The sequence below is a fragment of the Sinocyclocheilus anshuiensis genome, unplaced genomic scaffold, assembly GCF_001515605.1.
Source record: "Sinocyclocheilus anshuiensis isolate Anshui unplaced genomic scaffold, SAMN03320099.WGS_v1.1 scaffold1960, whole genome shotgun sequence".
Classification (NCBI taxonomy): domain Eukaryota; kingdom Metazoa; phylum Chordata; class Actinopteri; order Cypriniformes; family Cyprinidae; genus Sinocyclocheilus; species Sinocyclocheilus anshuiensis.
The window spans coordinates 317,387-330,708 of record NW_015557194.1 but is presented as its reverse complement, the minus strand read 5'-3'; the positions used below and the strand labels follow the sequence as shown (position 1 = coordinate 330,708).

General features: G+C 37.2%; 1 protein-coding gene across 5 annotated transcripts in view; it reads left to right on the top strand.

The window, feature by feature from the left end:
- celf3a (cugbp, Elav-like family member 3a) overlaps positions 1-13,322 on the top strand; it is a 68,284-nt gene that overhangs the window by 46,377 nt on the left and 8,585 nt on the right. For 3 of the 5 annotated variants that reach the window (XM_016474201.1, XM_016474200.1, XM_016474202.1), the window contains exons 4-6: positions 172-448; positions 866-948; positions 12,857-12,905. In XM_016474201.1, the coding sequence (XP_016329687.1) occupies positions 304-448; positions 866-948; positions 12,857-12,905 (277 nt within the window). In that variant the 5' untranslated portion in view covers positions 172-303. Of the gene's footprint in view, positions 1-171; positions 449-865; positions 949-12,856; positions 12,906-13,322 lie in introns of those variants that run through there. The other 2 variants (XM_016474199.1, XM_016474197.1) reach the window with 1 other exon arrangement.

Genomic DNA, 13,322 nt, shown 5'->3' with positions numbered 1-13,322 from the left:
TGCTATAAAATGAATTACTAGTTTAACACGTTTTTTTTTTTTTGGCTGCTTACAAGCACCACATGTCCTTTTACAAACATAAATCTTGTTAATGGAAGTTAGTATAAAGTGTTAGCGATGATTTTAAGTGTCTTGGTTTTAGCGTTATCTGTTTGTTTTTTTTTTATTCAGAGCTGTCACGGTTCAAACCTTTCCACCGGGACTCGTGTTTAACATCGCGACTCTTCCCCCGCCGCTGAGCCGCTCTCCAGTGCTGAAACCCTGGGCGCAGCTGTCGCTCCGTCCCCTTAGGAAACTGTCCTAATGAAGGAGGCCGACGCCATCAAGCTCTTCATTGGCCAGATCCCACGGAATCTGGAGGAGAAGGACCTGAAGCCCATCTTTGAGCAGTTTGGGAAGATCTATGAGCTTACGGTGATCAAGGACAAGTACACGGGAATGCACAAAGGTAATTAAACGCTGCTCTATAGAACGGACAGTCTCAAGGGGAGATGGGAGACTAATGGTGCTAGATGAGTTTCCTTTTCATATCTTAACTACATATCGTAGTTCGTCTACTGAGGCCTTCTTTGACAGTGGGATATATACTTGTTTTATTGTGTAGAAACTTTAACCTTTAGTTTGCAATAGCATTCATTTCCTGCTGCTTCATTTTAAGTTTGCATCCAACATTCTAGCTTCCTAAGATAAACAAATCTATTCATAGAAAAGGCATCTTTGGTGAGAAAACAAATAGTTCATAATTCTTAGTCACGGTTGTCATATCCGTTTATGTCCGCAAAACACTGCTTGTTATCCATGGTCTGTCTATGTCTGTTATGTTTTTATTCTTACATCCCACGTTGTATTCTTGTTCTTTCTTCAGGATGTGCGTTCTTGACCTACTGTGCGAGGGAGTCAGCCTTGAAGGCCCAAAATGCACTGCACGAGCAGAAGACATTGCCGGGGGTGAGTTGTCGCTGTTAATAATGTGAACGGGCTGTATAAAAAATAGATTTATTTAAGTCAAACAAACACTTCCAATTGCCTATATATAGCAGACTACATATAGGATAAATCTTTTATCATGAAGCTCTTCTAACAGGGCTGAGGAACATGAAGTCATTTCTAAAAGTGGAAGCAACACATTATATGGTTCAGGAGATGGGATCTGTGGAAATCTGTGTTGACTGAACAGACTTTAATTAGGTATGTAGGAGGGCACAATCCTTGAAGGCATCTGCAATCGTGTTGCTGTCTGAAGTCGTTGATTAGCTGTTAGGCCATCTGCCATGACGGGCAACCTGTAAATTCAGAAACCTCCAATTTCTTCATCTTTTTATGCTTTTTTATGTGTAAATTACCTACTTTTTCAGATTTGCCAGATGTACGGGATCATTATGAGCGGTGTTGCAAGTTGAATGCACATGACGTCAATGTATAGAACTTGAGGATGAGATCATATGGTCTGTTTTGTGATTTACAAGCAGGAATTAAAGGCATATTCCACCCATTACCTAAGCCTCATGCCATTCCATACATGTAAGACTTTCTATATTCAGCTCCACACAAAAGAAGATATTTTGAAGAATGTTGGTAACCAAACAGTTTCGGTTCCCATTGACTTCCATTGTTGAACAATTCTTCAAAATATCTTCTTTTATGTTCCACAGATAAAAATAGAGTCAAACCAGTTTGGAATAACATTAGGGTGAGTATGATGATAACAGTATTTTCATTATTTGGTGGAATATCCCTTTAATACAGCTATTGCACGTGGTGATGTTTTTTTTTTCCCTGTTGATTAGACTTGGAGCAAGCAAACCCACAGGGACTTTTGCAGTTTAATGTTTAATTTTTGGAGTTTAATTTGCACTAGAGGAAGCTGCGTGTCGTAAAAGATGAGACACGATGTGGACTGAGCGGCCAAACAGAAGCTTCTGGTGCATCTGAACAGACTCCGAGCCAACTGTGGTCCCACCAGACGTAGGCTAATGAAGGGATATAATGGCTTTATTGCTCCGTATGTCACATCACGTAACATTGAAAGCTGGTTGAGTAGTGTTAGAAGCGACAAAATTAAATCGAAGTGTGAGCAAAGTAAACCTTGTTCTGCCTTGGTTTTAGAGAATCAATGTTTGTGAGCATCTGTTTAGATGTTTTTCCTTATGGTGAGTAACGTTATGCGCATGTGTGCTCGTGGGTAACTCCAGAACAAATCCCATTATTAGCATGACAGTAGTCTGACCTTTGCCGACCTCTCCAGGCACAGATCAGTGGGCTCCCCACTGATCCTCCTCCTCTATCCCTCCATCCTTCTATTAGTCTCCCCCCTCACCTAAGCCTGGTAAGACGGTGTTCAAACCTCCCCCATGAGGTACGGCGGGAACCACATTATTAAGAACAACACCCACCTCTCCTAAACCGAAATCTCTCTTCTTCTTTCTCTGTCTCTCTCTTTCGTTCTTTCTTTTTACACACACACACACACACACACACACACACACACACACACACACACACAGACAGCCCAGCTGTGTGGCATTATTACCAGCTCATGGCACCTGCCATTCAGAGCAGGCCCTGCCCACTGCCTGTCAATCATAGAGAATTGCTTTAGCAATGCTGCGTGATGTGTGTTTAGAGTGCATGTGCCAGTGAGATAGGAATTGTAACCACGATGAGAGGAGAAAGACAGATAAGATAAGACAGAAATTGGCTTGGAACTTTAATTTCTCACCTTTTCTCTTTTTCTCTCAGGCTTTGTTCACACTACATCCAATTCAGATTTGTTTTTCAGATTTGATCTTTAAGACTCAGTATGTGCATTGTCATTTTGTGAGTGATGAAAACGTACCTTGTTCAAATAGTGTAAGAAAAGGGGTAGTTCACCCAAAAATGACAATTCTGCCATCATTTACTTATTCTCATGTTGTTCCAAACCTGTATGACGTAATTTCTTCTGCAAAACACAAAAGATATCTTGAAAAATGTCTCAAGGTTTTTTTTGTCCTTGCAATGGAAGTTAATGAGATCCAATGCTGTTTTGGATTCCTTTGACTTTCATTGGTGTAATTTTAGGATTATTTATTGTAGTATTTATTAATTTTTCATTTAGATTTTATTTTTATTTTTAGTCATTTTGTTATGTGCTTGTGCCATTTTATTTAAAATGTTTATTAAGCTTTCATTTATTTGTTTTAACTTTCAGTTTTAGTTTTAGTCATTTTTGTACTTCAATTGTTTTATTTTAGTTATTTGCCAAGGCAACATTTCTCACTTTCATTTGAGGTCTGATATTTTTATTTTATTTCAGCTTTATTTCAATTAACGAAACTGATCTGTAATAACTTTAGTTTTAGTTGTAGTTTTAGTTAACAATTACAACAGTGTTTAATTGAATGGAGAAAAAAAGCACTACATATACTTCATAACATCTTCTTTCATGTTCTACAGATGAAAAATATACAAATGTTTGTAATAGGGTTTGTAATAGTCATATTTCATACATTTGGTTACACTTTATTTTAAGGTGTCCTTGTTAAAGTGTAATTATACATTTAAGTACTGAGTAATATAAATTAACTACATGTACTTACTATATGGTTGGGGTTAGGATTAGGCTTAGGGGTACTTAATTGTTACCCCTTAATTAATTAATTGTTATTATAATAATAAGTACATGTAACGTGCATCAAGGACACCTTAAAATAAAGTGTTACCATACATTTTTATGACTACTGTTTGGATGAGCAAAAAATAACTGACAAAAACAGTATAATATTCTAATTTTGCTAATGTTGACACTGAATAAAAGATCAACTGAGAGCAGTGAACTGAATGGAGAGGTAAAGGAAGACAAGGGAGGAGGGGTTGAACAGATGGCATGGCTGGAGTGGCACCTGGCCTTATGTTTAATTTCAGGTGAGAGGCATGCAGTGATTGTAGACAGAGGAGGAGAATGGAGACCTGGAGTCCTCTTTCTGGGTTTCAGTCCCATGCTCTCCTCCTCCTCCCCCTCTTATCTTTCCCCATCTCTCCTATCTCTCGCTCTCTGCCTATCGTTGCCATCCCAACGTGTTTGCTTACCTCTGTTTATCACATGGCCCCACTTGCATGGGCACAACAAAGCGCCAGGCATCGTCCAAGGTACTTCAGTCATGCAAACATTCGTATGCGCTTTTAAATCCAGCACTGCATTCACGTACGTACACACCCTCAATCTCTCGTTTCCTCTACATCTCTAATCATATTCCCTTTGGCCTTTGGCAGCAGCTAGTGTACTACAGGGCTAAAATACTGGATGAATTTGAAACATGTGAAATGTGACTCAGCTGGATCCTATCTGACTTCAGTTAAGATAAATATCAGCTTTCACAATGAGTTTTTTGTGGTTTAAGTTGTTTTATTTGCTGTTTCACAAACAGCTTTACTCTTAACCCTGCCTCAGCCATAAAAATCGTGACAAAAAAGCAAGACGTAGTAGATCAGCAGGACAGACCAGATAGCTTCTGTTTGCACTATTAATGTTGTTTTTACTATTATAATTTTCAAATTACACCCGATCTCCATTGAACTAGCTCTCCCTTTGGTTATTGATAGCAAAAAGGCAGTTGAACGTCTTATCTATGATGTGTGAGAGCACACATTTAGCCATTTTTGTGTTTGGGACGAGTTGTGCGTCTGAACTCATGTGTTTAAAAGAGCGTCTGTTGTGCCTTTGTTGTGGGGGAGGGGGGGCAGGTGTTATCAGAGAGGGGGATGGAGTCTATGAGAGCAAATGTCTGGATGTTTGTTTGTAGTTTAATACAATGTGCTCATTCTGATTTCCGTCGTAGTATGTTTAGTGCACCCGGAAAATCAAATAAGATAAGACTGGTGGATGTATACCTTAAAATATGTGTCATGTTTTGTTCAGTGAGTGTTTTTTACAAATATAGTGCACTACATTTCACATTTAACTGATGTGTTTGTGTGAAATTGTACACATACGAAATGTACTTCTATGAAAATCCAAGTGGATTATGTGTGAGAAAGTGTATGCAAACTCATATCAGTACTTTTCACACAAATAAAAGATAAGCGATCATATTAGACTAACACGAACCGACGCTTCAAATGCGAAATTGCATGCGCTCGCATGTTTCCTTTCGAGAAATGCGAGATTAAGTATATTTGACTTAGTGTCAGTGTCTATACTCGCATCCAGACAGGATGAGTCCATTGTTCGGATGAATTGAAGGGTTACAGGGTTCGAGAGCGCGAAAGAGGCAGAGAGGTGAAAGTAGGTCTAATTAAAGAGAAATTGGGGGGAAAGATTAGGGGTGAATTGGGGGAAGGGGGGAAATGAAAGAAAATTTGACATAATGAGCCGTGGGTTGTGATGGGGGGAGGGGCCAATGTTGAAAGGGGAGGCAGTGGACGTCCACAAGCTTAAAGACAGACATCTGCTAGCAAGAGTGTGTGTGTGTGTGTGTGCGTGTGTGGCCTTTGATGATTACACACTCTGTAAAAAAAATGGTGAAATCCATTGCTTTCCTCATCCGCATTTGGTTCCCATAGACATAAATAAAGTAGCACCCCCATCTCAAACAATAGGACAGCATCACCACTGTTGACGGCGTGTTCGGGGTGTTAGATATCAGCATTATTGCAAGCATCGCTCACATGAGGTCTGTTTGCTTGGCGAAAGCGAGTTAGTTTGAATGTGCTACATTCAGAATTTGATATGCATATTGAGTTAGCAAGCCCAACTAATGCATATCCCCGTTTCCCAACCGGAGCCATTTTCACACATACTTCCCCCCCTCTGTCCATATTTCCCCATTTAGGCAGGTGTCAACACTGACAGTTTAAAGTCTGTGTTACCATTGTAATTGCTTGAGGTCTAGTGATTGACACATTTGAAACAGAGTATATTGATTATTTCAAGAATGAAGATTTCAGGAGCTTTCCATCTTTCAGCCAAGATGGTGTTTCATTGTCTAAGGGTAATTTATGTGACATTTCAAGCAATGACAGCAGTATGACATGCTATTTAAAGGCTTTTTTCTAACTCTTATGATTGTCATACATGCAGTTTCAATGACCGTATAATAATTACTAATAATGGAATATTTGTATTCAGTGTTCACTGAATGTTTATATTAAATGTACAATTTTGTGTTTGAGTAAAAGAAATGTAAGTACCAATAAAAGTATGTTCTCTTTGGCATGTTAAATGTGAATGAAACTACATATTTCTGAAGACCATTCTCTGTTTGTTATAAAACGGGAGATGGATGGAATGGCTGAAAAAATAAGTGAGAAAAAAGGAGATTGGAAAGAAAGCGAGTGGAATATATTGGGGGTGGGGTGGCGTGCAGGTTGATTATGGTCGCAGGTCCTGTTGCCAGGAGACGGCTGGGACAAGGGATGCTGGGTTGCTAGGGAACCAGCTCAATGCAATGACCAGCATTGCATGATGGGTACAGAGGCAAGATTGAGAATAGTCTTTGTGTAGATACACAGCTAATTTAACATCTGCCACCACACACACTAACAAGTCGCAAGAGAGATCCTCTTGAGCTTGAGTGCAAATCACACACACAGTCATTCTTTCCATGCACAGAGAAACTTGGGGAGCATGAACAAACAGCATGCCCTGCAGGCATATAGTGAATGAGTGAACATGAATTGTGATCTGATTTTTAAGCTCTTATGAGTCACCGCCTTTCTGAATTTTGCTCATATTGTTCAGAGTTTGTGTGAATGGAAAAGCCAAATTTGGGTGTGTCTTGTTTCGAATATAGGTATTTTACAGGTAAAACATTATGATTTATTTGTATATATATTCAAGGCAATACATGGAGGTTGGCAGCAGAGTAAATGTCAGTTGATTGAATAATCTATGGATTTAATATCCCATAATCCCACTGAAATCCCTGGCCTCAGATCAAGGCGGAGATTAAGTGTGTGTGTGTGTGCTCATCATGTCAATGGAGTGTTTTAGCTGGCAGACGAATGAAGCGACAGTTATGACCTGCGCTTCTGATGGCATGTATGGAGAGATATTACATTAGTATTTTCAATTTTTGTAAGCATACGATTGCATTTTCCTGCTGCAACACAGATTGTAGGATTACGTTTATTTGTGTATTGATGTGTTTTACATTTTTCCATACTCAAAAAATAGCACACATTTGTTGAGTCTCAGTTTCCTGGTGTTTTTAAACATCATGTTCTACAGTTTATTTAATGATTGACTTTATTAAATTGTCACTTAGTTTTAATATCAGTGGTGCTACTGCAATATAAAAACAGCAGCTGGACATTTATGGAAAGCATGAGATGTTCGTCCTCAGGTTAAAGGTCATGTGCAGTTTATACATTTATTTTTACTTTTATGCTTTTGTTTATGCTTATACTTTTTTTTTCTTGAAAATCTATGAAAAACACCTTTCTGACTTTTTGAAAGGTTGTTTTGAATGGTTAGCGGTATCCACATTCATTTTTGATTAAAAAAGAAATGAATGATTTTATATAACAATGATTCATAAAATAAATAAATGCTGTCCTTTTGAACATTGATAATAATAATAAATGTTTCTTGAGCACCAAGATATTAGAATGATTTCTGAAGACTGGAGTAATTGCTGCTGAAAATTCAGCTTTGCCATCACAGAAATAAGTTATATTTTTAAAATATATTCAAATAGAACATTTTAATAATATTTCAATCAAATAAAAGCAGCTTTGGTGAACATGAAAGATGTCTTTTAAAAACAAAAAAATCTAGAACCCAATCTTCTGATCGGTTATGTATATAGCAGAGTAGATTTAATGAATGTAAATACAATTATATAATGACCACTTCAATTATTAATTTGGTTATAAGGAGTCTAGGTTAGGTTGTCTGTTGATTTTCAAGCTGTCTTTATAGAAGCCAACAGGTTTCTTTCGCCTAGACGATGAGGAGTCTTCACTGCCTCTGTTGCTTTGGCAACCATAGCAGTTACACCCGCTACATTTATCTGTCCATCTCTGTCTCTCTCTCTCTTTCCGTTCTCATAGATGTATTCTCAAAGACTCACTTTTCATCCATTTCGATCCTTCCATCGCCCTTTTTTTCCCTTCTGTCTCACTTGTTCTTTTTTTCCCCATCACTACCTTCCCCTCCCCTCGTCGTCCAGGGCAACCTTGTTTACCTGCTGGGTAGCTCATCTCGCCGTTGTCATGGTGACAGAGGATCGGTTGCCGTGCCGACCTGAAGTGGCAGTGCCACGACTCTCTCTCTCTGTCTCTCTCTCCCACTTTTTCTTGTCTCTTCCCGTCTCGTTCGTCCCTTTGTACCCTTTCTCCTCACCCTTTCCTTTTTGTTCTCTGCCACTGTCTCTGTTTTTCCTTTCTGTAATCCTTGAAGCTCCGTGAATCATCACAGTGCAAGGAAAGATATGAATAAAGCTCCTCAAGGATTTTCTTGTACCTCATAATGCATCTGTAGCTTGTACCGCCCGTTGTATCATAACAGAAATTATGCTTTTTCCTGTTGATGCGTGCATGTTAAATGAGCGTGCGAGCTGTTCCTTTGTCTCAACCTTGATGCGAGTTGGTTCCTTTCCGAAAATGAAACTAAAATGGCACAGTCATCATTAACCTGATCAATTTTGCTGACCATTTCAAAGTGCTCATGCAGTCAACAGTTGGCCAGCAACTTGCTGTGTGTTGTACACTCTTGAAAATAAAAAAGAGGTTAACAACACCGTAATGTCATCTTTGCATGTTCTTTGGTTCTTTAGAAAATCTATCCTAAGAACTCAGGAGGGCTTTACTTTTCCTCTTTTGATGGATAAATACATTGATCAGAACTTTTTAAAGGAACAGTTCACCAAAATATGAAAGTTCTGTCATACTTTACTCACTGTAACTGTAAAAATATCCTGGTGAATCTTTACCATGCAGTGGAAGTGAATGTTACTTCTTCTGAAGATATTCAGAGGCTGTTTGCTGTATTGTTATATTTTTTAATCCACTGCAGCCTTTAGATCTTATTTATGATCTTTTACACTAGCATTCAAAAGTTTGGGGTTGGTAAAAGTTTGTAATGTTTTTGAAAGTCTCTTATGCTCACCAAAGCTGCATTTATTTGATGAAAAATGCAGCTAAAAACAGTAATATTGTGAAATATTTTTAGAATTTAAAATACATGTTTTCTATTTTAATATATTTTTAAATGTAATTTATTCATGTGATGGCAAAGCTGAATTTTCAAACATTTCTTCTTATAAATGTTGAAAACAGTTGTGATGCTTTATTTTTGTGGAAATTATTAGCCAATTTTTTCAGGATTCTTTGATGAGTAGAAAGGTTTATTTTAATAAATAGAAAAAATTTTATGAAATAGATTTTTTGGTAACATTATAAATGTCTTTACTGTCACTTTTAATCAGTGTAATGCATCCCAAACTTTTGAACATTGGTGTATATTCAAATATGGCACATTAATAATATCAAATGCCATTTCCATTGACCAACAATGAATCTGGTGCCCTGTATTTGAATGTACGTAAACTCCAGTGATGCTTAAGAGGTTTTTCAGCAAATAATGATTTGAATTTTGTGGGTCCAAGAAAAGAGTTCTTGGCTGAAAGTGACGGAAGAACCATTAAACAACCTTGTGTATGAACTAAATTGGGAGCAACTGCCCTCAATACAATGATAAAACGCCCTCAAAAGTTATTTTTCCCCCTGTATGCTGGTGTTTTCTGAAGATAAACAAAGCGATTTGGGCAAATCAGATTTAAGCGCTGCAAAACAAGCTCTTACAGCTGAGATCAGATTAGTAATCACCAGAGGGAGTTACACTAGGAAAGTAAAAGAACTGATCCAGAACAGACGTATAGTGGGTGTTGGAGATCTTTACAGTGCTTTACATTACTGCAGCAATCAATGAGACCTGCTTCATTAGTCATCCTGATAAATGCCCTTCTGTTTGTGTCCTTCTCTGTGAGTCGTGTTATATGTTTTTGGCATGCTGTGAAATAGTGAAAGTCATTATGTAAGGTTTATACGGCGCTGTATGTGTGCGAGCGAGTGCCTGATCAATATGGACCCCAGATGAGCGATTGTGGCTGGTCGGATAAAACCAAGCCATCTGAATTGGGCCGAAATGTCACTGATGCATAATTAACGCCTTTATGTTTATTTGGGCAATTTAGCTCACCTTTTCTTGCCTCTCATCTACTCCTTTTACTAATTGTATTTATTTAAATTAGAGCTGTAGTGATTGAACAATTCCATGTAGAATTGTGAAATAATTTGATTTACAATACTAATACTATCTACTGTTCATGCTAATTTTTTTCATTTCGTGGTAAAAAATTATTTAGTCCTAAAATCATTTAACGTTTGTTTTTAGAGAACAATAAGGACATAATTTTATAACCTACTTGTAATGTGTTGTCACATTTCTTTTACAGTAGCATTTGTGGTCATAATTGTGATTGTGATATAATTGTAATTTTATTTTTTTATATACATATACTAAGGTTCATAAGTTTGGGGTCAGTAAGATTTTTTAAAAATGTTTTTGAAAGTCTCTTATGCTCACCAAGGCTGCATTTATTTGATCAAAAATACAGCCAAAACTGTAATATTGTGAAATATTATTACAATTTAAAATAGAAGTTTTTCAAATTATATATATTTTAAAATGGCATTTATTCATGTGATGGCAAAGCTGAATTTTCAGAAAATGTTTTCAGGTATCTTTGATGAATAGAATGTTCAAAAGAATTGCATTCATTTAAAATAGCAATTTTTTGTAACATTAGCAATTATAAAATGATCAATTTAATGTGTCCTTTATGAATCATTTTTTTATTCTATTTTTGATTCATATTAATCTAATTTTTAGTAAAAAAAAAATATTCCTGCCTTAATAATACTACATAAATTTACATGAGAAACAAAATTACAAAGCATATTAAGAGTTGCTCAAATGTCTTAGAGACATATTATAGAGAGTATATTTAGCATTTTATATTTGTTGATTTTGTAGTCTTTCCTTTGTAGAAAAAAAATAAACTAATAAGAAGAGCATTTAATAACTGCATTCTAACTTTACTCCCTTTTTCTAGTTTGTGTATGCTTAAAATAAATGAAAAATCTGTATTCACGACAAAAATCTGTATGCTTACTTTCAATATACTTTCTAGGAAAACAATTTTTTTAATGTAATTTTGCTCAGGTAAATATATCTTGTTTTAAGGATGGTTTGATATTTTGACTAAAACATTAAAGGCACAATATGTAAGTTTTCGCCGCTACAGGTCGCATTTTCAAAACAATAACAAAGGCGAAGCTTGACGACGCTATGAAGGAGAGTTTTCACCATCCAGAGATGTCCGAATCATGTTCACGGATATAATTAAATTTTTTTTTTATTACCTGTACCTTCCAAAGTCTTTCAAACAGCGAAAAAATTATATTGAGAAAGCGAGCAAAGAACATTTAACGTTACATTGTCAAAGAACAGTATGCCTGACTTCAGTCTAGCGCGAGTTTAAGCAATCTCCAAAAACTCCCCTTATAATCAGTAAAGCTGTCTATACACTGTTTGGTGAATGAATCTCCTACTTACATCATACGTACATCTGCACTTTGTTGTTTATGATGAGAGAATACACTCAGCGAGCGCGCGCACTGAACAAAACTCCGGTGTTTCAGCAATGACTCATCTAAACGCCTCTGATTGGCCGCTGCGTTCATAAACTCAACAGACTCGTGTGTGATTGGTTATAAGGTGCAACACTGTAAAAACGCGGAAAAAGATTCATGGTGCAACACTGAGCAGATCTAAATTTAATGCTGCAGTCAACACTTTTAATTTCATTTTATTCGAGACTGCCGTAATGGATTTAGTTTAACTTCAGCAGCTTTTTTATCCACGTGTGTTGCCATAGTTTCTACAAGCGGAAACCGATAGCATGAAACCTGATAGATAATACGTAATTGATAAGTGACAATGAATGATTTACAAATCCTTGGGAACTTTTGGGATAACGTAAGTGCACAACTGCATGAAATATATAACAATGTGCAAGTGGTTTTTGGATATTTTATTACTAAAATCTTACATATTGTGCCTTTAAGACATTAAGATATTAGATATTAAGATATTAATGTGTATCCTAATATAATACTATTATAAATACTATCAAATGGCTTTCCCCCCACCTAACCTTGGTTATATATACAAATTTTTCTTGATTTTTTCCCCCCCTTTCCATTCTCGTTTCCTCTCTCTCTCCCCTTCTTCTATTTTCATGTTTCTTTTCCCTCTCATCTCACCATCCCTCCCCTCTTTCCCCTGGTGCCTCTTTCTCTCTTCTGTTTCACAAACCCAGAATCTCTCACCATTTTAATCTGCCGTGCGTCTGTAATCCAGATTAGCCAGCGAGCGTGCTTAATCTCATCACTTCCCCAACCCCGCGTGGGTGTGTGCTTTTCCTGGTGCCCGAGAGAAAGAAAGAGAGAGTGGAGCAGGATTAGGTTGGATGGAGAGAGAAAGAGCATAAAACTGATTCTTGATGAGAGATAAAAGTGGGCGAGAGAGAGATGGCGATTAGGCCTCAAATAGAGGCAAACAAGTACAAAGGCTATGTGGAGAGAGCAGAGACCAGAGATAAAGGGATGGAAACACAACAGATGCAGGGCCAGTGTGGAGATTTTGCTTTTAACTCGGGAATATTGAGGCAGATGGGCAGGTCATGAGATCTACATCATGCACATACATTCATGATGTTCTGCAAAAAAAGCACACACAAGCACAAGAGGAAGTGAAAGAGCTGGATTATAAAGTGCAGTTGATCATGTGATCATGTGCTCTGTGTTTCAGATGAACCGCCCCATTCAAGTGAAGCCAGCAGACAGTGAGGGCAGAGGAGGTATAACACACACATACACACACACACTTGGCGGTCTGTCTGTCTATCTATACAGACTTGATTTATGAATAATTTTTACCTTTGAGAATGTCTTCAAAGAACAGTTTTGCCACATTTTGCTCACTTATGGGATAGTTTTGTCTTCAAAGTAAACACTTACTTCATATTTTGTATTACAAATACCAAAATGTATTAATAATTCAAGAATTCATTTTAAACCCATTTAATGGGCGTGGAATGAGTACAGACTGATTTAATAATCTCTTATTGGATGAAAACAGCAACACGATCCGAAATACAATGCAAATGGTTCTTTCTTCTTTATTCTGCATTAATACACACACAAAACATGAGCTGTGCTATTGTGTTGCGCTGCAAGTGACGGTCCTCTAGGGCCATCTAGTGTCCAATAATGTT